General features: G+C 40.0%; 1 protein-coding gene across 2 annotated transcripts in view; it reads left to right on the forward strand.

The window, feature by feature from the left end:
• The first annotated feature begins 701 nt into the window (after nucleotides 1-701).
• GNAL (G protein subunit alpha L) overlaps nucleotides 702-25,443 on the forward strand; it is a 194,883-nt gene continuing 170,141 nt past the window's right edge. Inside the window, exon 1 of one of the 2 annotated variants that reach the window (XM_065831666.2) lies at nucleotides 702-1,425. In XM_065831666.2, coding sequence (XP_065687738.1) covers nucleotides 972-1,425 — 454 coding nt within the window. In that variant the 5' untranslated portion in view covers nucleotides 702-971. The remainder of the gene's footprint in view (nucleotides 1,426-25,443) is intronic. The other variant, XM_071804265.1, reaches the window with a different exon arrangement.

Below are 25,443 nucleotides of genomic sequence, written 5' to 3' on the forward strand. Positions count from 1 at the left end.
TTACGAAGAACGTGGAGACAAAGCTGAAGCAAATCCCATTTGAGACACATTTGGAGTAACATGGATTTGTCCAGGACTTCAGGTGAAGGAGGGCTGCCATGGATTTTGGACCGATTTCCAGCACCAGCCTCCCCTCCAAGGCCCGCAGCAGCATGCCGCTGGAGTACTACCATCGCCAACGCTGACTGAGGGAGTGAGCACACCCCAACATCACCTGCTATTTTCTCTCACTGTTGCACCCAAAGCCTTCCTCCCACCGCACCGTTAGTCAGCGTGTGGGCGAGAAGCCGACGTGTGCGTACAGGGGCTGAAAACCATGTTGTAGCTGGGAGGGTGGCAGGTTGGCAGGGGCCAGTGGCACCCTGAGAGGTCCCTGTCTGTGAGAGGCCTCAGCCTTGGGTTTTTCCCCGAGGATGCCGTCAGGGGTTAGGCCTGGGCCGACCCTCAGGAGGCAACCACCGCCGTGCCCCCGGGGTGTGTGGGGGGCTCGGGTAGTGTTGGTAGCAAAGCGACGAGGGTCCCCCGGTCTGTGCGCGGAGCGGGAGCTGTGAGCACCCTCGCCCCCTCCGCGGGCAGGCGGCCATGGGGCGGGGGCGGCGTGAGGGGCCGGCAGAGCCGGTTGGCGGTGGGGGCTGCGAACGTGTGTCTGTGTGTGTGCGCCTGTGTGGTGGTGGCGGCGCGGGCGGCGTGCCCCCGCCCTTCCCCCGCCGGCGCCCGGCGCTGCGCGGTGGGCTGGCGCTGGGGTATTTACGGTAAGGTAGACCCGGCGGTGGCAGCTCGGTGTCAGGTGATCGGCGCTGAGGAGTCGTTGCCGCCGCCCGGGAGGAAAATGCAACATGGCCCAGCGGGGCCGTGAGGGGCTCCGAGGCGCCCCCTCCCCGCCCGCCGCCTCTCCGGCGCGTAGGGCCGGCGGGAAGCGCTGAGGCCAACCCCGCCGCGCCAGAGCCCGTCCCCGGCGGGGGCACCGAGCCATGGGGCTCTGCTACAGCCTGCGCCCGCGGCTCTTCGGCGACGCCGGCGGTGGCGGCGGCTCCATCTCCAGCACCGGCGCCGCCTCGGAGCCCGAAGCGCCGGTCGAGCCTCACGCCGCCCCGCAGCCGCAGCCCCTCGGCGCCCCGCTCCGGCCCGGCGGTAAGCCCGGCGGGGAGGCGGACGGGCCGCCGCTGCTGCTGCAGAACGGTGGCGGTAACGGGGCGGCCCCTGAGCGGCCGGCGTTGCCCAAGGCCGGCGGCCCCGGCGGCGGGGGGAAGGCGGCGCGGCAGCAGGCGCTGCACCAGCCGCCGGCGCTGCAGAGACCCTGGGAGAAGCTGCGCCTGGAGGAGCGGGAGGCGGAGAAGGAGGCGAGGAAAGTCAGCAAGAGCATCGACCGGGCGCTCAAGGAGCAGAAGCGGGAGTACAAGCAGACGCACCGCCTGCTGCTGCTGGGTACGTGTGTGTATATGGATGTGTGTGCGGGGCGTGTGCCGGGGCGGGCAGGTGCCCCGCGGGGTTCCCCGACAGCGCCCCCCTCCCCGGCTTCCCCCGTTTTCCTTGAGCGCCCTCCATCCCTTCTTTGTCTCCCCGCTGCTCCCCCCACCCCGGCCCTGCCCTCCCGCCCCCCGGCCGTCTCGCTCCCCGGGCTCTCCCCCAGACAGGTTTCCACCTTCTTTTCCCCTCCTCCTCCCCTTCTTCTCTCCTCCTTTTTTCTGGCCCTGGTTTTGCAATGGAGAACACGATCGGCGCTTGTCCCTGCGAGGGCGAGCGGCTCCACCCAGGCCGGCGGGGGAGCAGCGGGGTCTGCCCGGGGAGGGCAGCCCTGCCCTGGGCCGGAGCGGCCGCCATCGCCCCGCGGGGGCCGCCTGGGCCAGGAGTTGCCATAGCGCCTGAGCAAGTGGGAAACACTAAAAAAAACCGCAGCAGAAAGGAGGAAAAATGGACATGTAGAAAGATGCGTGTAGCCTGTAGATGATCCTCCTCTGCCGTGTGTAATCAGGGAAGGCTTGATGAGGAGCGGCAGTGTGGTCTTGTGGCTCCTAAATCAGAGGAGTGCTGGTGGGCAATAGGCTCTGTATTTAAGGAAGCAGTGAGCGGTGTAAGGGGGAAATAAGCGGGCGTGGGTATGTATATTCCTCACAGGCGTCGCCTCTGCTATGAGATGTGTTTTTCAGCTGTTGGCTCTCAAATTTTTTTTGGGGGATGACTTGTCAGCTTTTGTCCCCTCTTCTCTGAGGCGCTACATGCAGTCTGTTGCCACTGCTCTTTCTAAGCATTAGTTAATAGCCCTCTCCAGAGGATTTATATCAGCTGATACATTTACAGTATGAAAACCACAGGGGTATCTAATACAAGCATCTGATATCCTGCAGGAAACAGAACAGTCATACTGCAGGGCTTTTTTAATGATTGGAGGAGAGGGCTTATTTCACCTCTTAACTCTGGTCATAAATCTCTGTTTTCTGTTAGTGTGGAAATACTGATTTGCTTTTGCACTAGCTTGCTTTGCGTGTTTTTGTAACGTTGCGTGGTGTGGAGTCTTGGTGGTTATCTATGTGCATTTCAGATTTTGAGTAGTCTTACGTCTTTCTTTGTAAAGATGTACTTCCATGTTATGGGATTCCTTCATTCCTTTTGGTGGGTGAGGGGAGGAGAAAATATGAAATACAGCAGTGCACAAAGGGTGTAAGTTTGCTAGAACTGTAGTGTTCCAGTTCAAAAAAAAACAAATAATGGGCTTTATTATTTCCCACAAAATACCGACCTGTAAGATACCCAGTACATCTAGTAAAAGGAAAAAGGAAGAAGATGTAGTTTTGACTCCATGGGATTAATAATATTATTTGTAAAATATTTCTTTTGATACTTGAACTGTTACAGTATTTAACTCTAAAATTTTAAATATTCGATTTTTTAAAAGCATATTTTAAAAGGGTTTTTTCCCCTGTAACCTCTGGGAGTGTGTTGTGACCAGTATGGCTACAAAGATACTAGTTGGTGGCCTTCCTCTGGAGAGCAATGTAACTGCTTGAACAAAAGCATCTTGACAAATAGATACTGTGCGTAGTCTATAACATGGGTGGTTGTCATAGTAAACCAGAGCAGTAAACATCTGTTTAGAAACAATGCAATTTGAAAAATAAACCATCTCTGACCCTTAGCACCCTGAAAGAAACTCAACACTCCTAAGACTCTCTGCGGTAAATTTTGTATTAAATCTGTGTCATAATCGGAAAATAGTCTCTTGATCTCCACATCATGGAGAGGAAATACTGGATTATTGTTTCGGCCCTCACAGATAAGGGCCTGGCATAAATGTTTGATTTGGATGTAGGGAGAGCTGCAGGTGCTTTGTGTTGCTGTTTGCAAATAAGTGGGAATGCTGCTCTAGATAAGGGGAGCTATTTAGAACGAGGAAGGGTTTGTTTGTCAGAGGAGGAGTAAAGCAAAATTGCATTGCGCTAGGTAATCATTTTCAGTCTTGCACAGAGGAAGAGACTTAGGATGTATATACAAAGGTCTTTTAGAACAAAGAATATTATAAGCTTGGTATCTTATAACATTTCTGGTGGTAACTCAATCCCTGTCCCTAAGGTCTTTCTGGCAGAGCGAACCTAGAAAGTGCACCTTTGCTAGAGAGGAGTGTCTGTGCAGATCAACATGGAGGAAATGCACAGCAGAGGGGAAATGGTGAATGCAGTGACAGCAGAGCACTGTCACAGAATAAACAAAGTTGAGCAACAGCGTTGGTGTGGGCTTTGTTTCTTCTTTTTAAATACAAGTTTGTGAATAATTGCTTCTTTTTGATTTGTATGTCTTGCATGTGAACTGGAGCAAGTTTAGAGAATATTATCGAAATTTTAGAGGAAAATGCAGTGTATATTTTAAGGAGCTACTACTAGATATCAAAAGGATATGCATATAAATGCACTAGTATAAGAGTGCTAATAATCTCTAGAGTCTCTAAATAAGTAGTATATTAGAAGAGAAGCTTCTATAAATGTTTGAAAACAACCTTTCCCTAAAAGCGCACTAATTCTCCCTTTATTATGTCAGATGAAAACAATCAGCTTTGTGATGAGCTGTGCATATAAGTTATCAAAATATTATGAAGTCTCAAAGGGTTTTTTTAGTGTATGTTGGTAAATGGCTAAGAACACTTTCTTGCCTGTCACAGCTTCCCTCCAACTAATGTCTCGTGCTGCACATAATGTTTTGATGCTCCCTTCTAACCTACATTCAGAAATGCTTAATGCATGTTGTCATAACCAATAATTGTGAAAAGACGGGTGTGTGGTAAGGCCTTGAGATCAGCTGCCTGCATGTGCCCTGCACATAAATATGTGTATCTGTATCAGGTGCCTGTAACTGTCATGCAGGGGCTTCACTAGTGTGCCAGAATAAAAACAAACAGAGTTTGGGTTGGTTTGCTTGTTTTTCTTCTGCAAGAAGATGAAATGCACATAAAATGGAAACTTGCTTGCCATTGCAACTGGCTGTTTCTTGTTTAATGTGTTATTTAAAAAGAGGAGAAGGAGCTGGAAATCTTGAATTAATTACGGTGTGCTGTCTTATTCGAGTTCTCTTTTTAAATTTCCTTTTATTTTTGTAGGTGAAAATGTTAAACTGTGCAGAATTCTTAGGATGCTTTTGCTAACCCTAAGATGAGGATTATTTTTAAGCACAAATATTTATTGCACAGATCTACAGGGCTTGGTCAGTGTCTTGTAGCTTTGGTTTCTGTTGTTTTGTTTGGTCTCTTTAATTTTGTTTGTTTGTTTTTTGTTTCCCAGAGAACTGCAGACATCCTCTTCTACAAGAGTGTTTTAGCTGCTGATTTCCTAGAAACTGTACAAACATTGCAAATCACTTTATAGAAGCAATTTAAATTCTCATTTCCGGTCTTGTATTTTAAACTATTTTGAGAGTAAGAGGGGTGAAGGCGAATTGGCTTTAAGCAAAGTGCTAACCCTTGTGATAGAATTAAGGCTCATGTAGTGTTGAAGTAAGGTATAGATAGTGGTGTGTGGTTTGGGGGGGGGTGTGGGGCTTTTTTGTGTTTTGTTTTTTGTTTTCTAGATAGCTGTTGTCTTCTGTTTCCTCTGGCTCCTGTTATTTCCATTTCCCCTACTCTTGGTTACTGTCCTAACTTTGGATGACTTTCTCAAGCAGAACTCATTCTTTTGCACTTCCATGCTGTACTGAAACTGAAAGTGCTGGGAGTAAAAGCTTTTTTGCTCAACAGAAACTGAAAGTGATGATATGGGTATTGAGGGAGGAAACATGGACATAGTAATTTTCTTCATTTAAAAGGTAGTGTAGCTGCTTACATGATATTTGAGTATTGACTTGATAGTGAAATTTGGATAGATTTGATGATGTTTATGTACAAAAGTGTATAAAACATACAAAGAAACCTGGCTCCCCTGAATTCAGGGAAATCAAGCACGAAGATCCCTTGTCAAGCTTGGAGAGTTCCTAAGCAGTAGATCCCAGAAAGCTCAGAGGGGTCTAACAGAAGTAATGCTTTACTGTAGTTTTATTTTCTTAACTACCCACCTGTTGACTGTTGTCAGAATTAAACTGTGTTGCAAGAAGGATTTCTGCTCTGACAGTGGCTTTTGGACTAAAATTGCAGTGTTATTTATGTGTGTTGCATCAGAAAACCATTATCATTCCAAAACCACTTTTAAGTATTAAAATTAAACTGAAGTCTTCCTTTAAAATAACTTGAATTTTAACTTTTATATATTGCCAACTCATGTTTATTGATAAGTACCTGAATTTAGTTTAGCTTGATGTACCGATACTTCCCCTGTGCCTTCGTAAGGCCCATGTGCTTTAGGTGTTTTTGTGTTGCCACCAGAGATGATGCCATCCCTGGTCCATAATGGAGCTGGGCATCACTGCTTGTGTTTCAGGGTGTTGCACCTTCTTGTTGGATGCTGTCTATGCCTGTCTTCTCCTTACAAAAAAAGTTGTTCGTTTATGTTGAGATATATTTGGGATGCCTACAGCCAGGTAGCTCTAGCATGTAGATAATGGATATATAATTGGTAGGAACAGATATTTTCATGACTTAGAGATAATGGCATGCAAATACTCACCGATGTAATAAAGTAAATGGGGTTTATAATCCCTAATCCTTTGCATCATTCTCATGTCTTTCCAAATGCCCTCTGGTTTTGTTCTAACTTATGCCATCATATTGAAGTGCATATGCACACCTTGCAGGTGAGAGAACCAGTAGACAGAAGTAATCAGGATGTGTTGGAAATAGTGAATAACTTCCAGCACTTGAAAAAAACCCAGAGTTATCCCTGATTCACAACACTTTTCTTTATTTTGTAGTTTACTGACAAATTGCATTTAGCTGGTTTTTTTTTTCCCTTATTTTTTAATCAGTTAATATTTAAGAAAAAATACACTTTGTTCCATGTTAAGTGTAGCAGTGCTGGGAGGCTCAAACTGCTGTGCAAGGGTGGCTTCTGCAGCTGTTACTTGGGCAATGTGAACTTTCAGTTATTAGGCAAGTCTTGTCTATTGGTGTGTATTTCACAAATGCTTATTGTAACATGGTGTCTTCATTAAGCAAGCTATGCTAATATCATCTTTGTCATTTTAAGCTCCCGTTACCATTGTAACTTCAACTGCAGGGACTTTAGGGTATAATAAAACTTCTGGATCTGCACATTTGTTTTCTGTTTCCCCAGGCCTTTTCTTCCCAGTTTAGAAGAAATACAGTTTGAAACTTTGTTCTCATGTCCATCCCTTTACATTGCTCAGCCTGCACTCCATGTTTTGTACCTTGCCAACCCTTTGACATTCCTTAACTGAATCGTAGGAGATTTTTTCAGTCTTCAAGATAACTGTATAAATAATAGTTGTATCGTGGATTTTTTTTTTTTTCATTTTAGCATCTTGACACTGTGAAACTATACAAAATTCAGGAAATATTTACTGTGTGGGTTTTTTTCGTAGAGTTATGGCTTCATTCAGCTTACTCTTCAAGTTGGGTATCATTGATCTTAGGAAGTTGAATTAATGTTTAAAAACCCCTTTCTTATGTTCCTGTTAATCCAGCAGCCTGACTGAGCTGTGGGATAAACCTGGCCCTCCTTCTGCTTGCCAAGTTAATTTATTTGATACCCTGTTCTAGAAACATTTTGCTTTCGATGAATGATATGGAAATCATTCTTTTCCATGGACTTCCAAATGATAGTAGAGAAATAAAGTGGTGCTGATAAGATAACAGAGCTGTCAGCCTCTGATAGAAGGGATGGAAACTTCTGGGTTACCATTTTGCCTGTGGGAAATCTTGACCTTTTGTTGTTTTCTTAAATTCTGTGTGGTTTGGATCTTTAGTAATGTCTGGTAAGAGGCTCTTCTTAGAGGAGATGCTTGGTGGGTTAAACAGATGAGTAAGACGAAGCATGGAGCATATGTTATTCAGCCTGTTGACTGGTGCCACGGTCCAAAAGAAATCTAAAGCTGTCTTTCCCTGAAGAGACAGATCTATTTCTAGAGATGGAATTCTTACTGTGTTCTTAATAAAAACAGCCTTTCATAGATAGTTAAAATCCTCCAGTTATCACTAAGATTTACAGCTTTGTGTGGCTGTTCAACACTGTGAGGTATTTGTTATGCTGCAGTTGTCAAAACATCTTTCACTTTATAGGGAGAAACTTTGTCTTACTGTACAATTACTTACAACCGTCTGACACAACTTTTGAGTATTTTGGATATTTTCATTTGACTGATAATATCATAAATCAATGAGGCTGGGTGGTTGGTTTGCTTTTTAAATACCCAGGAGTGCAGGGTCTGGAAGAAATGCAGCCTTGTACCTGGCCTGTGCACATTGTATTTATGCCTTCTTCAAAAGGGGGTGAGCATATTAAGTGTGCTGAGTAGTGGTATTTCATATTATCCCTGTAGCACTATATAGCTATATGTGGAACTTCTGTCTCTTGTGATTTGTCTGCACATGAATATTAAATACAAGTTTAAGGACTTAAAGCCTCATTGGATGAGCTGTATGAAGAAGAGGAAGGACATACTGTTTGGGATTGGAGTAGATAAAAAGTATTTAAGGAAATACTAGTTTCTTCTTTTTTGTATTCATTTGCAAATGATCAAAAAATTAAAAAAAAAACAAACCTACCAAATAATATTTGTAACATAAGACATGATATCAATTGCCTGTAGTGGAAGATCTTAACTAACAAGATCTCTTTGAAGTCGAACTTGAATTGCTACCTCATAATCTGGCATTTTACATTTGTTTGTTTTTAAACTTAAGTTTGAAGAATTATAAATTCCACTTAATGTTAAGTTTCAAGAATAATAAATTATTCTTTCAAAAAATATTGTTACTATAGTAAGTCAAATTGAGGTTGTATTTTAAATTCTATACTATTATCTTTACTTTGATTTTAGCCAAGAATTTACATCATGTACAAACAATATGCATTTTGGAGCCGTTTAAAAGTAGAAATCTTCCACCTCCTTCTACTACAATAAATTGAGTCCTTGCTCTCTGTGGGTATCGTTTCCTCACTCCAAATCCCTCTTTTTTTCAGTATTTGAAAATACATATTTTTGAAACTTGTAGTATAATCTGTATTTAATTTGTCCTATGTGGATTCAAGTGGATAGAATTGTATTTTTCTATAATGATGAAGCCTGTGTTAAACTGTCAGAAGTGTGGATGATCATGTATCCTTATTCGTCTGTGTAAGTGTAATTTACATTAAGCAAGTAATCTTTTATTGAAAGCTGTCGTGAAAGTTGCTGGAGACATTACCAACTCTGTGCTACAATTCTCTTAATTATGGAGAATTAGTCATTATGATTCTTGAAGCAGATGCAGAACACACTGCATGGTGGTAGGCAGTGCCACCTTAATAATCTTTATTTTCTTCAACACCTCACACATGGAGGACTAGGCTGCAACAGAAGTGAGTTACTTTTTTTGAGTGAGAACACTCACTCATATTTCACATGCTTGTATTAATTTCATGTTAATTGAAGAAAAGTTTTCTATTCCAGATGATACTTTTTCAGTTGGAGATGCATGTGTGCAGGCACAGACACAGTTGTGTAACCACTGAAGTCCTTGTAAAACATGGTAGATTGTCCAGGCGAGTTAAACCAACCCTCACGAGTGTGTGGTTGAATTATATCCTGGTGTATCTCACAGCCTTAAGCCTTTGCAAGAGCAGGGCAAGTCTAATTGATTCTGTAACAAGATTGAGTTTTTTCATCCTTTGACTTGCTGGATATTTGAATTACAAAATAGACTTATAATGTTATCTTCTGTTTCTTCTAAGCTTGCTATACTTGTCTAATTCATTCTCTAGGAGAGATATGAACAAGATATTAAGCACTTCTAACATGTACCAGCAAAGACAGAGTTCTTCTTTTATGTTGTTATAAAAACGGTAAACCTAAGATGTAGAAGAACAGAATAATTTGTGTAAAGGACATATGCAGAAATAACTAGTTCATAATCTCCAATGCTACAGTTGAAGAGGTATTGTTTTGAGTTTTTTAAACTAAAAAAAATAAAGTCTGTTTTCCTTTCTAAATGGCAAGATGCTGTGGAAGTTATCTATGTCTCTATCGTGTTTTCCCACAATCATTTAATCACCTAATGTTAAAGTGAATAAAGAAAAAAATCCTTGATGTGTACAAGATAAGTTTTTCTGCTTCAGCTGTGCTTAAGAACCTGGTAATACACTACAATATGCTACTGTCGTATGTGATGCTGTGCAACCTGGTCATGTATAAACAAGCAGGAAAACTCCGTTAAGGATTGGCTATAGTTTAAGATGACTTTCAGATCTTTTTGTTCATTTGGTTTACTGACTTTTGAGTATGGCTTAATGCAGAACAGTAGCTGTTCAAACTGTTTTGCTTTTATCCCTTCTTGAAAATATTTCCGTGAAGGAAAACAGATGGGAGCTACAGGACAATAATTCTGGTTCAAATTGCATAGTTGATCTTCCTTTGATTTAACATTTTGAAAGAAAAACAAATATGAAATTTTTTAGAATATTTTCTCACACGTGGGGGAAAGCATAACAACCAGTCAACCAACAAACCACTCTTTTTTTGTGTAAATTCTGATGGCTTGGGTTTGTTTAACAGACTGAACTTCATATTGATCTGGACTGTCCCTATAGATGACATAGCACTGAGGCGGGGGGGAACACAAACTTTTGGCACTTGGAAAAAGACTGGGTAACAAACTGGATTTAAGTAAAGGCCAAGCATTGTTCCTTTTAGAAAATGTTTTTTTTCTTGCTTCTAAGAATATTTTGAACAGTCTTACACTTCTTGTGATTTTTCAGTGCTCTAATGCATTTAATTTCTCTTACTGGAAGACTGATACAGAAACAGTAGAGCTATGCTTGATTTAGTGCTTCCTGATGTTTTGCTTTCAGCTTGGGAGCTGTAGCAATCCTTCTGCTGCTTCCGTGAGATTTCAGGTTCACCAAGGGTGTAAAAGGCTGATGTTCCGATTCAATTGCTGCTACCTCAGGTTTTCTTACTGTATTTGATATGACATCTGGATTCATGAGCTCGTTTGTTCAGTAATGAACAGTACAGTACAGCTGGTGTGCTGTTGATGAGGTTTTGTTTTAAATGGAGAAACTACAGCAATATTTAAAGAGGCAACATATTCCTTCTTGGGACCTTCTACCTCTTAACTCTGTGTTATAGAGGTGAAGATGTTTATTCAGCAGAAAGTTGGGAAAAAAGAACAAGAATACCTACAGTGGTGTTCAACTTGCAATGTACAGAACTCCCTTTTCCCAGCAGATTCTAGCTCCAGGTGCGTGTCAGCTATGTCTTGGAACTACCAGAAGTGGAAGGAAAAATGTTTCGTGGAAAAGGTAAAAAGGAGAGAATAGTTTATTGATACTTGGAAGTTGCTCATAATTTGCTGTAGGAAGGATCACCTGAAGAGTAATCTGCTCCAAAGGCCATTTGGCAATAGTTGTTGCCTAGTAAAAGGGCATCACAGGAATGTGATCTATCTGCCAGAGACTAAATGATGCTTTCTAACACGTCATGAAAAGTTAAAGCAATGCAGTGAAAGGTCAAATGGCCTTTCAGATGACTCTGTTACAGAAGGGTTTGGGGAGTGGGCAGGGGTGAGATGGGACTGTCTTTCATGCTGTGCCCTGCTATGCCCAGTGCCATTGCTGGTGCTCCTGGTCTAGCCATTTCAGGAGGAGGAAAGTGGGACCGTGATGTTCTGAACAAGAAAGAACAGATATTTCACACTCACTCCACCTCCCTATGCAATGCTGAAGAACAGGTATCTGTTAATACCGGGTTCTGCTCCTGGGGGAAACCATTCACCTTAATACTACAGTTTGGGGGGGGGTTGTGTATTGCTTGTGTGAGCAATGGCACAGGTTGCCCAGGTTCTTCAGCACCTGGTGTTCTAGTGCATGTAGGTTGACTGTGGGGCAAAACAAATACGTAACGGTCTTAAGCATAACATCAATACATCCTGCCATGTTGACTGCCACTGAAATGTGACCTTTCCATAATGACAACATTTAAGGTAAAGAAGGCTAGAAAAGTATGGGAGCAAAGCTTTCAATTTTTTTCTTCCCTCCTCTGACTTCCTTTTTAAAGTGAATCTGAAATGCACCTGTAATACCTCACTTTGTGTTTCTTTACAGGTCAGCTAAATTTATTTAAAAGTAAGAATTTCTGCCAGGTGTTTGGGTTTTTTGGTTTGTTTTTGTTTTCTTTATTGTTGTTGTTTCCCCCCTCGCTCCCCCCCCATATGTTCTGTGTCCTGATGCCCCTGGTAAAAGAGGAATTAGAAACTTACTTGAACTGGCTGTTTACCTGGTACGGAAGAAAATGCTGGATTTATCTCTCTTAATCCTCTGTCAGAAAAAACAATTTGACGATACTGCTGAGTACCAAATAAATGTACATACAGCATCTTTTGAGTTCAGTCTTTTGTCCCTTAACACAATTCTCTCTAAAGTTAGACTGATAAAGGCTTTAGTATTGGTAGCTGCTTCATCAGCATGAGGTAAGCAACCAGACTGTGGAGTAGTTCTAAGGAATTTATGAATAAGTAGACTGAAAGTCCAGAAGTAACTGGTTAAGTTTTTCCATTTTACTATGGAACCAAGAAATCATTTTTACATCCCAGTAGTCTCTGTGCTCTAATAAGTTGTTTGAATTTTAACATTATATGAAGATTACCCTAATAATGTTAAAGTGTTGAAACAGTGGTATTGCTTGGGACCTTATTTGAGTTCTGAGCAGGACATACACTCTGTCCTACGCACCAGCTTCAGCTTCTACTTGGTTGGAATTCATACTACGCTTGCAATCTCCAGCTTGTTTGTAGCTGTAACTCATAGTTCTTCCATTTTTTGAAAGGAAATAATCTGGAAAATATTCTTTAAAAGCTGACTGTGCTCTTCACCTATTGCTCTTGCCAGAACTGTTTTTCCAGTATCTTAGAAGTGAGCAGTGCCTACTTCTAATGGTGTTTTTGCTTGTGTTTATTTTCTAGAGGAAGCATTCTTTTTTTTTTTTTTTTTTTTTTTCACTTCATCAGACAATTCAGAATTACTTTCTGAAACTGGCCTATAAAAAATCTTTATACTCTGCTTTGTTGCTTCTGGAGATATGACCTTGCGGTGGCTCATTGAAGAGTATTATTTGATGTGCTTATCAGAAGGTTGCTGTTATCCAGCATTATTGCTCCTCCACACTTTCATCTTTTGATAAGGCAGCATTATTCAATGTGGTATCTTTAATAGGTGACTAAAAGTTTACTGGTCCTGTGTGAATCTTACTAGTAATACTGCAACTAGTTGATGATTCACAATTAGTTCTTGAAATTCATCTACTAGCTGATTCCTGATCCACTTAAAATGTGCTATATACATCATTTGCAGAATAACATCAGGCATACATGTGCTGCTTACTTACAATACCAAATGTCTTACATTGACATAAAACTTTAACTTAACCAACTGTATTTATTACCAATACCTCTCAAATATTTATTTTTAATCAAGTGAATAACTTATTACTGATTCACTGGCCTTAGGTGGTAGATACTAGTGCTGTGCTTGATGGAACTTCAACTTCTTGAGCTATGTGTAATCTAAATATTGGAATGTCATACCTGGAGCAACTTTCTTTTCTGAGGCACTGAGGTTATTTTGTAGAGTAACAGTGAATGTGATTGACATTCTATATGTTGTTATCTGTGGTGATGTCTAGGACAATATTAAGAAAAAAGTGTTTAGATTACCTTGTGAAGAAAGCAATCAGGAATCTGTTTAAAGAATGACTTGTGTTGACACATGCAGTGTTATTTGCTGTTACTGTTTTAAGGTAAAGAACATAACCTGACATTTCTTGATGAATGTTTTCATTAAACAATGAGGCTTGTCATCCACATCTTGGTCTAGAAGAGCATGGTACTGTTATGATTTCTAGAAAAACAAATGATTTTATTAAGCTGAAGAGGTATTTTGGAAACAGCGGTGTTTTCCTTTCTCTTCCATCTGTACAATGTAGTCTGATTTTAGGGTAGTTTGAACTGTTCACTTCCTTCCCCTTTTCTTAAAAAATACATGTTGCTTATTTAAACCGATACTTTAGAGCTGAAAATGCTTTTTCAAGGTGAAATATTAAACTAATTGAATATTTACTGCTACCGTAGCCCAGAGCAGGAGGAAAAAAATAATCTCATTATGTTGGTTTTGTTCCCTTCTTTTAATTGTTACTCCCTGTGGTCCGAAAGGCATCTTCTGTGCTGTTAGATCTTGCAGGCAGTTGCTTGGACCCTTTGTGAAGGCTGTCTTTCAAATCAGCTGACGCCTGTTACTTTTTGCCTTCTTTCTTTGCGGCTGGGAAATTGCTGATCATTCAGGTTTTGAAATCATCTTTGAGTTTAATTCAAAATGTAAAGCTCTTAAATCCCAGCACCTAGTAAATGAACAGTTTTGGTTTAGGTCAGCTTTCTGTTGGCTTTTTTTTTTGGTAGCAGTTAGGAAAGATAATTAGTATCTGTTAGAAAAACTGCTTATTGTCAGAAGCGTATGCGTTACATGTTGGAAATCGACTCTTATTCTAGCACTTCACCAACATAAAAGTAGAATTCTTACCTTCATAATACTGTTGTTATGAATAGGTATTTGAGAGAAGAATTAAATCTTTGTGAATGCATTGGGGTATTTTCATTCTTTAACTCATCCTAAATGCACATTAACAATTATCTCAATTTATAAAATACTTGACTGAGCTTGTCACCTGTCATCACAGACAGTCTTTTTTTTTTTTTTTCTTCGTCTTCTTCTCAGGTGTTTGCAGTTTTTCAGAGCACTGGATGTCTTGAAAAGCTTTCTTGACCCCTATCCATGGTTAACAACGTATTTAACATTTCAAAGGAGAGCCCTTTCTCAGTGGGTGTTCTGGTAAATGCTCTAGCTGGAGCCAGGTCTTCTAGCATTTTAATTAACTCTCCACACAGGGACCCTTCCTGTGGAGGAAACATTCGTGTTCTTTAAAAGAACTTCCAAAATAGATTGCGAGCACAAACAGTGGAGGAGGAAAAATAACTTGAGGTATTGGAGCAGTCATGTTACTGATTTTGCTGTGGTGTGTAAAGATCTGAAGTTGTAAGTCAGTGTAATGTGCAAGTATGTAAAACGTGTGCTTACATTGAAAGCATAGCGAGTCTTGCTGTGCTGTGAGGATCCCAGATGTGAGCGTAACTCTGCCTGTCTAAACTCTGTCATCAGTCTGGAATTTACTGCTTGAGTTGGAAGAAGGAGCTGAGACCCAGAGGCATGGTAGAAAATTGTTTTCATGAATGTCATCTTTGAATGTCTTGTTTTTCAGCTTGAATGGGGTACATGTCATCAGAAGTGCTTCAAAAGTACTGAGTGGTTTTGTCTTCCAACTTCAACTGGAGTCAAACAGTCAGCATCGAGGAAGCGTTGTGTTGCATACTCTGAATGTATCAATTCCTTCAAGAATAATAATATTTATTTTTGTTTTAGTGTTTTCATCACTTTGTACCTAGTTCAGTCATTGGGTTCATGTTTAAGTCATGGTGATACTTCATTCATATAAAATATATTTTATTTATGTTTTTAAGGGAGCTTTTATTCTGAGACTTTAAACTGAAAATGCAGTTTCTTTCATGGAGCCCATGAAATGCAGTGTGCAACCCCTGACTCAATAACAAGATGCTGAGAAAATTAGTATAGATTTCAGAACAGCAGACTTCGTAAAATATTGACAGAAAAACTCACTTGCTTGTTTAAGTTTTCCCTTCCGATCGTAAATACCCATCGGTATTCATAATGGAAAACTTCAGGCCGAGAGGTTAAAAACTAACAAAATCAGCTGAATGGTGTCATAAAATGAAAATCGTTAGGAAGACTCAACTGTAACGATCAGCAGGGTTTGGTTCTAACTGTAGTTCAACTGTCAAATACCCACACAAAGGTCAGTCATTTCCAGTGTGCAGGGTATCTGTTCAAACGTTATATATGCTTTATGTCAACATGCACTATGTTGTCTTTGGTTACGTGACTGTGCTTCCTTTCTGCATTCTTTATAGGTTCATGCCTACCTTAAAATATATACAATAGAAAGTAAATAATAACTGAAGAAGACATGCTGACTGCAGGTCATCTTCATTTTTTTAATGTGCAATAATTCTTGCAGAGTATACACAAGTCTTCAGTGTCTCAGATTTTTCTAAGGAGTGAACGATACATATGTCGCCTCTTGTACAGATGGAAAATCCAGGTAGAAGTGGAATGTACTCAGACTTACCCATCATCTTAATTTTAATTATTAGTTCAGGTGTCTACAGACTACTTCTAAAATAGAGAACTGATACAAAAAGCTACTGCCTTTGGTGTCCAAATTACTGTATTAGTGTTTGCTAGAATTTGTGAAAACTCTCAAATACTCTTGAGAGTGGGGAAACCTAAAGATGATGCTGCAGCTGTGTGGCCTTCTCTGCTGACCATGTGTCCAAGATGTGAAAACTCAGCTGGGAGAAACAGAGCCTTCTGGTACTGTTTTTATGTCCCAATGACAGCTTAATGATCTGGGCCTCTCAGATGCTGATCATGAAAGTTCCCTGTCATGAGAGCATGAGAAGGTCTTAAAAGCAGACGGTTCCTGGCTTTCCTGTCTGTGGTCTCCTGTTTTGAGGCCGGTGAAGAATGATGACTTGTAGCAACTGTTGATATCCTTTCACCTCACTTCAGATAAGGGTGAGATGCAATATAGCAGAGGGTGTTTTGGCAGCAGCATGATGTGTTGGGAAAACAGCACTAAGTTGTTAAGGTTATCAGACTGCATTGCTACAGCAGATTTTGATAACTGAAAATTCTCCTTCTGATCAGCTTTAGGAACAAGAGGATAAACAAAGAATAATGGGAGTCTCTTACTGCACCAAGGAAAGGTCTTTGAACCTAGACAGATGGACAATTTTATTTCTGCATGGGAGAACTTTGTCCCTGCCCGTCACTGCTAATGCATGACAAGAGTGCCTGGAAAATAATGAAACAGCTTGTTCTTGCAATCAGTAACTTGATTTGCCACAAGCTGAAGCAGACTAGTAGTTAATGAATTGGTTGTTACCAGGATTTTCTTGTATGGTCAAGCTCCTTCATAATCCTTACTGCTTTGGTTTACCACCTCGCCGATAAAACTGTTTATGTAGTGGTACAATTTTTAGTATAGAGCTTCTGGATAGTTATTTGATCTACCATTTTTCCTTAGAAAATGTTCATTACTATAAAAATTACATTTCACAAGTATTTCTGAGAGCTGTATAACTTACTGAACATGTCATCAGTGGTTGTGATAACAGTGGAGATTGGAAATCCTCCATTCCTTAGTTGGAATGAACTGGGATCCAAATCCCATTGAAGACATGATGCAATTTTATCTTACTGTTTTAGAACCCACCTGTTGCTCAGGACTTGTCTTGTAACTGTGGTACTGTGCCTGAACTAATAAATGTTGTGGGATCTTATCTAAGCTGAGGTCAATGTTGGATAAACCGTGTCAGTAATTCAGCAGTAAATGAGTTGCAGAGCTGGTTTCTGACTAATGTAACTTCTGGGTATTGCCAGTTTTTCTAAAAAGACCAGAGGAATTATGAAGGAAGTTCAGTGACTTGGTCATTCACATTCTGCCTAAATTTATTCTGTATTTGTGAACAAGTGGATGTGTAGTCAAAAGAAGCTGTGACTTGACTGCAACTAGAGTGGAAGACCTGTATCAGTATACCAAAGGTGCCAAATGATTTCTGTGGTAGCACTAAAGCTTTGTCCTCTGTTTCCAGTTACCTGCTAGCTCAAGTGTAAAGAACGGTGCCACTGGATATGAAGGCACTTGTGCATGACCTGCTATGCAATCAAATGTGCAGTGAAGCAAGCCTCTCTGTGGCAAAGAAAGGCTATGGTTCCTCTTCCTTAAAGAAAACTGTAACAGCCTGTTTGCTCTGCCAAGCATCTTTCTTTATACTGGTTTCAACCAGTTTCACCAGTTTACAGGTACCACTGCTGTTTGCTCTATCACCTTGATTTGTTCTTTACTCACTGTTTGCTTTGCGCTGAATGAAGCAGGATTCTGTGGCCAAGCTGCCATGGCTTGTCCCACAGCTTAATTAAAATAGTTCATGCTATCTTTGCAATTTTGTGAATTGAAAGTAAACTTGAAAGAAAGTTTTGGGTTTGTGTTAATTTTGTTTTAAAAGCAACTTGGAGATATGGTTTGTGTAGGGTTTTTTTTTTGTTGTTGTTGATTTTTTTTTCTTAACAAAGCATGGTGGTTACTTTCAAGATCAGCTTGTGGAAGGTCATCTTCTGGTGAAAATTCAAGATAAGACAGGCACTGGTGTGGCATTTTCATAATGGTAACCATTCTTTTTAATTCCTGCTGAAGTGAATTCTTAGCTTCCTGATGGTTTCTTAATGAAGAGTTGCAACCTTTATGTGGCTTAGTGGATTTTATCATTTTCCACATCTTGCCTGTGAATGAGTATATGAGCTTTTCTTTCTGGTTGTTTACTTTTCAGGCCCATGTATTTTCAGTCAGGTAAAACTCTGTTCTGCAAGAGATTCTACCCACTAACAGTAAAGCATAGTTCCTTTTGGAAGGCCAAGTGGTCTCAAAGAACATTTTGATGGAATGAGGTGCACTGAATTGGCACTTGTGCATCACACCCATCACACCATGTTAGAGCAGATGCAGCAGATAGAACATTATGGTTTTCCATCAGAAAGGCAGATGCAATGTTCATAGATACAGAGATTTGAAGATGTTAAGTCTAGGACCTTATGTTTAATGGTATCTCACTGTGCAATCTTCACACGTTGATAATTCCTTTAAATATTTCCTGAGCTGTTCTCTGACATTAGAAGAGAAAGATTGTTCTCTTACATCAATAACTCAAGTTACAGATAAACCTGTAGCCACCAAACCAGTAACTGTGAAGAATACTGTGAATAGTCTCAGTGGACATGCATGGTACAACTACAGGTGCATTCACGCACTGTAGATCACCAGTGATAACTGGTCAACTGTAGACCTAGAAGTAGTGGTTCTGAAGATATCTGTCAAGGTTTGTTACAGCTTGTGATTTACTTTTCTGTTTCCTGCTCTCATTCCCATCCCTCCTCCAGCTTACACAATATATGGGATTAAATGCATACACTTCTGTATTGATTGTGAAATTATGTTAGATGCTTAGGTAGTTGACCACAGCAATACAATTCAATTATTTCCTTCCTGTCTCACAGTTTCCCAACTTGTCCTTTTTTTTTTTTTTTTAGTAGCCCCTCTTATGCACAATCTACTCTGATTAAAAATAGATATTGAAGTCATTGAGAGCTTTAAAACCAGTTCATATACCCTTCACATTTTTTGCAGCTGCTGTTCCAGAAACCATATGGGAAGGAAGGAATATCCGTGACTCTCCTTGACTTTCCGTTTTCTGTTGGGGAATGGTTCCGATTCAAATGGTGGTAGTATCCAAAGTTATTTAAGTCTGTAACTGCCTCACCCTATTTTTTTGTAAAGCAGTAATTCTGACCAACTTTGTCTTATTAGACAAGATTGATGTTAATTCAAGATGCATCTGATTCCTCTTTCATGATTGTTTATCTTCATCCCTTATGCCTTCCTCCAACTTTTGGTTTGCTGTATGCATCATATATATAAGTGAGACCATGTGTACTCATCTAGAAAAGTGTTTGATCAAGCGAACAGACCCTTCTGCTGGCTGGAGCCTCAGTTTGCCTTCTGATATCTTGCTCTGAACCTTATGCCATCAGAAGCCATGGAATTCACTGAAGGAATTATCCATTCTTTAGAGATGGAAAGATTCCCATCTGTTAAATTTTGTTTTGCAATAAATCTCTTGGCCAGAGTGTGGTAGATGTGATGCTAAAATCACATCTGTCCTTTTTAAGACATGTCACGTTGTATTCATGATGCTCTATGCCTGTCATTACCCTGGCAGAAAAAGAGGAAGGACAGAGGTTTGGTGGTTTCTAATGTGGCTGGTGTGTGCATTCAGTAGATTGGATTGTTCATCAAGCTATGAAACAATCCTGTCAGTGTTAAATGGGTACACCCTCTTCTGGGCATGAAGCTCACCTACGCAGTTTTGTTGTGCAGAGATTGTAATCTTGGGAAGAACTGAAGCTTCACACCATCTTTCTTAGCCATTCAAAGGCCACACAAAACATTGTGTCCTGCTGTAGGAGATCTGCACATCCAAGTGATGCTGGGCATCTCAACTATGATGTGTTACAACCACAGGACAGCAGGCACAAACTCAGGTCTCCTTTGCCAGATTTGATTATCCATTGTGATTGGTTTCTAGATAACTCAGCAGTTTGTTCTGCTCCAGGACCTTGATTTTTTTTTTTTTAGTGGAAGAACTAATCAGAGCATTGCATATCATATTTTGATGGGCTGATCTTCTGAGTTTTGTACCTTTGAAAAAGCAGTAGAATTGTTCATTTTACAGTTATTTCCACTGTCCAATGTCTTACCATCCCTGAAATATCTCTTACCACTTACAAGTAGAAAGAACAGCTAATTAGCAGAAAGGCAAGTTACTTGGTATGTGTAGATCAGCTCAACATCTGCCTCTAAACCTTCTGTTCACCTTCACCTCTGCTTGTGATCTCTTAGTCACTGTTTCTCCTTGTCTGCACATTTGTTTTGCAGTGTTACTGGATTTACTCTTATGTATGTATCCATGTGTTGAGCTTGAGGAAGGCTCAAATACAAGTGTTGCCATAGGCTCCTGCGCTTTGTTTTTGAGCAATATGATGTGCACATTTGGAGTACTGGTATGCATATTAACTGCAGGCATCAGTCATTTGAAACTCGTGAGTAATGAGTAAATAATAAACTCACAAGTCTTCAGTGAGATGGGGATGTTCATAACTTCATGAAATCTCCTGAAAGAGTTTTCTTTAAATGTGATTTTAGCTTGTAGTTTGAGACAGAACTAGCTCAAACTAAAGAAGTGATGCCAAGTTCTAAGAGAAAGTAAAGCTGAGAAACCTTTCAATTTTCTGGTCCAGGAGGGATAGCATATTATACCTGAGACTTGGATTAGGAAGGTTCAAGTAAAAGTATTTAGGAGATGTGACGTTTCCCTAAAGATGCTGGGGAGTAATCCCCCTTGGTATTTTTATGACTGAATTAATATTGTCATTGCGAGTTTTTGCCTTCTATGGGGACAATACATCCTCAACTACCACATTTTAGTGTATGTCAACCTACCAACACAATAAATAATGTTCTTATGCAGGCTTAGTCTCCTGCCAAAAACTGTTTGAGGCTACTCTCTCCTAAGGTAGGAGAAACTATAGCTGGATGGTTCAAGTCCATTCATCCTGATAATCCCTAAAACTATTAGTGCATTGTTCTGATTTTAAGAAGTAAGATGTGATTGTTCTGTTACATTCTGAGAAAACTGACTAATTGACAACTTGATTTTTTTTTTTCTTTTTTGTAAATAGATTGGTTTGTCAAAACAGCAAGCACAGCATTTTAATGGAATGGTGTTAATGAAGTGCTGCTACTGTCACCAGTGATACTGGTCTCCTTAACAAAATTTGCCTGTTTGTGTGACCTATGTGGATCACTAAGGTGATTAGAAGGGACCTTATTTTACAATAAAACCTGGATGCATAAATGGTGTGTTAATGTGACAGGAGGGTTGGGCACTGTGAATCTCAGCTGTAGAGTCTCTGCTTAGATTGTATTAGCCAGTTTGGAAAGTTTTCTGCTTGACTTGTCACTGACTTCTCCCTACTTTTCACCCTTTTGAGGCTTTCAGGGAGGACGAGGAATCATCATCTGGAATGGGGTAACAAAACCAGAAGCGAGACTGACCAGAGAATGGCTTACAATTGAGTGTTATTCTTCACCCTGGATTCTTCTCGATGAATGAATATATTTATTGCATTTTATCTGTAATCCTCATGGTGGCAGCAAATACTAGAAGAAGCTAAGCTGGTGCGGACGCCCTGTGTTTTAATTACTGTTTAAAAGAATATGCTCATGTTCATATTTTTAGCTTTTGTTTCCAGTGGGGCAGCTAGAAAATAGAAGGTCAATTTGAGCTGTAAAATGTCCTCATCTGAGACTTTGGTTCAGTTTGTATGAACTGCTGAGAGCCATTTGGTTGGGAAAAAGATTTCTTCTTCCCCTTTCCTCCCCCACAGCAGCAGGTAAAGGTCACATTACTGAAGACCCCCACCTGTTGAAAGAACTTAAATGGTAGGATTACAGTTTCGGAGTCCAAAACGTTGTCCAAAAGTTATTTTAGTTGTTGAATTGTGGAATTTTTTTTGTTAACCATAGCACAGGTGATCAGGACTTTGTTCTTCTAGGCACAGCACTACTATAGTCTTTCCTAAAGACTTGCCTACAAAGTCAGGGTTTGTCTGATGGATGTTGGCTGGAAGCAAAGCGATGGTATCAGCCTGCATGATCAATAGCAGTATAACTGTTGTCAAATTTATAGCATCTGGCCTGAAATCCAGTGAAACCTATCAATGCAAAGCAAAGAATGAATTACCAAGTGTTAGTAATAAGGTACTGGTAACCCAATAACTGAACAGAGAAATCAGTACTGTGTTAAAAAGCTGGCCACAGGTTTAGTCTGTGCTAATTAAAGAAGGGAGACAGAACTACTTCTAAATATGTGAATTTCCAAAGTAGTATCACTTGGCTTGATTAGAGGCAGGTGAATTTCTTACCTTAGTCTCATTTGTTCAAATGTGAATAAACAGTTATTTCAGGGCAGTACTGCTGGTTGGTAAACCAGCACAGGGATGGGTTCACTTCATGGCATCTCTCTGACCTCAGGGTCACATTTCACTTTCTTGTGATATTTTTCCTCTGCCCAAAGTTGTCAGTTATTTGTTCTATCTTCTGTGTTTCATTGGCATGGTGTAAAGATACCATCACATGTCAAACTATTAAAACTTAAGCCAATGCTGTTGAAATTCATGAAACACCAAGAAAAAGGAAACGAGGTAGGAAAGCAAACAGCAATTCATATGGAAAACAGGTAAATATGGTCTATGAACAGTTGTAGCAGAACTGCTTCTGGTGTCTGAGCTTAAGCTGTTAAAAACTAGTTTGAGTGTCCCTCTTTTGGCTAGAGATGAAAATACAGTCCATCCCCTGTACTACATTACAGTTAAACTCAAGAGGTGGAAAAAGAGGAAGAGCTATTTATATGAGACTATTTGCTGTATCTCAGAAGTGAGCTAAAAGACCAACTTAAAAAATAAAAACAGAAAGGATAAACTATTGTGCCTGTAGACATTTGCTCATTTGCCTTTGAGTCTTTTAGTTGTTTGAAATATGGGTTTTTTTTTTTTTTTCAAACAAATTTCAGAGCTTAAGATAGAAAACTCTGCAGAATGCATTATAGGACCAAGATAAATCGTTACCTTATGAGAATCAAGAGAATTTTTTCACTTCTCACTCTGTAAAGGGCATTAAAATACTACTAGGAAAAAGAACTGTATATTCTTCGTATTCATATTGGTCTTACAAGGGGCATGCATCAAACCTAATTTGACTAAAATGAGGACTGTTCTCTTTAATAATATGTGATAACTTCTATATGAGCTGAAGCTGATGCATCCTGAAGAGGACAGGCTGATGTGTGTAGCTTTTCATTGCAGTCATGCAAGTTCAGGATCTAAACCAGTAATTCTCCAGAAAATCACAGTGCTGGATCTTAAAACTATGGTGTTATTTAACAATTGGCAGATCTCCTTTCCTTTTTCATAGTACTTATTTTGCCTTCTTGCCATGCTCTCATCCCAGGAAGTTTTGAAGCTAAATAAGCTGTGTTTTATGTTGTTAAATGTGGTAGATTTATGAACTTCCATTCCCCAAATCACTACTTGTATTGTAAGTGTTAATGATGAGATTGCCCTTTCATGTACATATAAATATAGTACAGTCTACTGACCTTCACTGCTGAAAAAGCAGTATTTGATGCGATGTGGTTATGGAACAGACTACACGAAGTCCTCTTTCCTTCTTGGTGACTGAGATGGATATTCTTTTCCTTTGTTCATACTGTTAATTACATGGTGTAAAGCAAGTTTGTGGGAAGAGAACTTATATTGAACCAATCAGTATAGTTGGAAGTGGGCAAACTGTTGTGTACATAAGATCTTGTGTAGTTTATGGTCAGAGCTCATTTTCATTCAACAACCCAATGTATTGCAAAAGCTGAGCCACCTTTTAAGGAATGCAAGAGTGTAGCTGTGTTTATTTGGTTTCTTTTCCTTCATCATCAAGAACGGGTGTTTATTTTTTTTTCTTTCCTTTGTGTATGCTATTTGTTTTGTGGAGAGTTTTGAAAAGGTAGGGTTGTCCTACCTGCAGGGCATCCTAAGTTTGCATTCTAAACCAGATCTGGTAGTAGAAAATACCTTGTGCAAGGATAGTCTGACATGCAGCATCCTAGACTGAAAACTCAGATGGAAAATGGACAGGATGTAGGATTTCAGAAAAATAATTGGTTCTTGAATTTTGGGAGACTGACTTCTCTGTGAAGCATCTTGGTCCCTACACTGGAATGTGTTACATGTTGCGAAGAGGTGGCTACTGCTTTGTAGTTGGAGGGAAAGGGGGTGATGTACACTTGTGAGTATTATGGATTTATTAAAACTAGGCCGGCACCCTATGCACTTACCAAACAATGGGTTTTTTAATGTGCAATGGGTGTCACCTGCAAAATTGAAAGGTGCAGAAAATAGGATGCAATTGCTGAAGTCACTTATAGGTGTATAGTCTTTGGAAACTGTATGGTTTCTGCAAAAAATTGATGAGCTATAGCACTTCAGTCTTTTCTGTGAAATGACTTGCTTCTGTTTTTCTAGCTTACATCAGAATGTGACTTTATTTGTGACTTTATTGCCCTTTGATTTTTTTTTTTTTAAAGGCTGTACAACATATGTAATTGCTACTTGTTGGATGACACTAATTCACAGTGTTTTTAACACTGATGATATAAGAAATAATTCACAAGTTCAATAGGTGCATGGTACGCAAAGAGTAATTGCTTAAGAAACAGGCTGGTTGCTTCATCTGTTACATGTTTTGCATTTAAAACTTTGTGGTTTTCAAACCACAATGTTTCAGTGGTATTGGCAACATTCAAAGACTAATATTGCTTATGGGTGGAGTCAAAAAGATTTCTGTACAAAATGTTGGCAACTGAGACTGGCAAGATTTACTTTACAGACTTAGTAAGCAAATCCATGTTAACTGGCATATGATATTATGTCTTCCAGTACTTACAGAGTAGGATACCAAAATGTTAAGGGCAAATCCAGTGATTCTTTGCTTTGTAACTATACAATAAGGCAAATATGGACACTTTTCACTTTATGGAGTCTAGCTGTGTCGAAAAATAAGTATTTGGACGTGTTCTTCCTCCGATACCGTGCTGCATGGGGAGGGAATCTGTTGAACTTCCTTCTGCCATTCAGCTATCAAGAGTTTTGTAGAATAAAGATGTAAACTACATCTTGAATGCAGCTTGTGCTTTACTAAGTAGAAAATGTTTATATATAGCTATTTGACAACATTTTACAGTTACCTAAAGACTTGTATCACTTCGGCTATTTCTTTGCGAAGGTTAAGTTTATGAGTAAGTAAACAAAGGCTTTGGGTCTATTATGAAATAATTTTATAAACACACAGTCTTTTGTGTCTTTAAGATTCTTTGAAGCATAAGTCAGAACCTTAGTGCAAGGAATGAAAATATTTTTATTAGCTGGGAGTGGTCTTGATTCAGAACTGGAGACTTTTGTGTCTGTGTCTGTGATACTGATAAATTCTGGTTGTATATGCATAAAAGATAGCCAATACACT

The sequence above is a fragment of the Patagioenas fasciata genome, chromosome 2 (genome assembly GCF_037038585.1).
Source record: "Patagioenas fasciata isolate bPatFas1 chromosome 2, bPatFas1.hap1, whole genome shotgun sequence".
Classification (NCBI taxonomy): Eukaryota; Metazoa; Chordata; class Aves; order Columbiformes; family Columbidae; genus Patagioenas; species Patagioenas fasciata.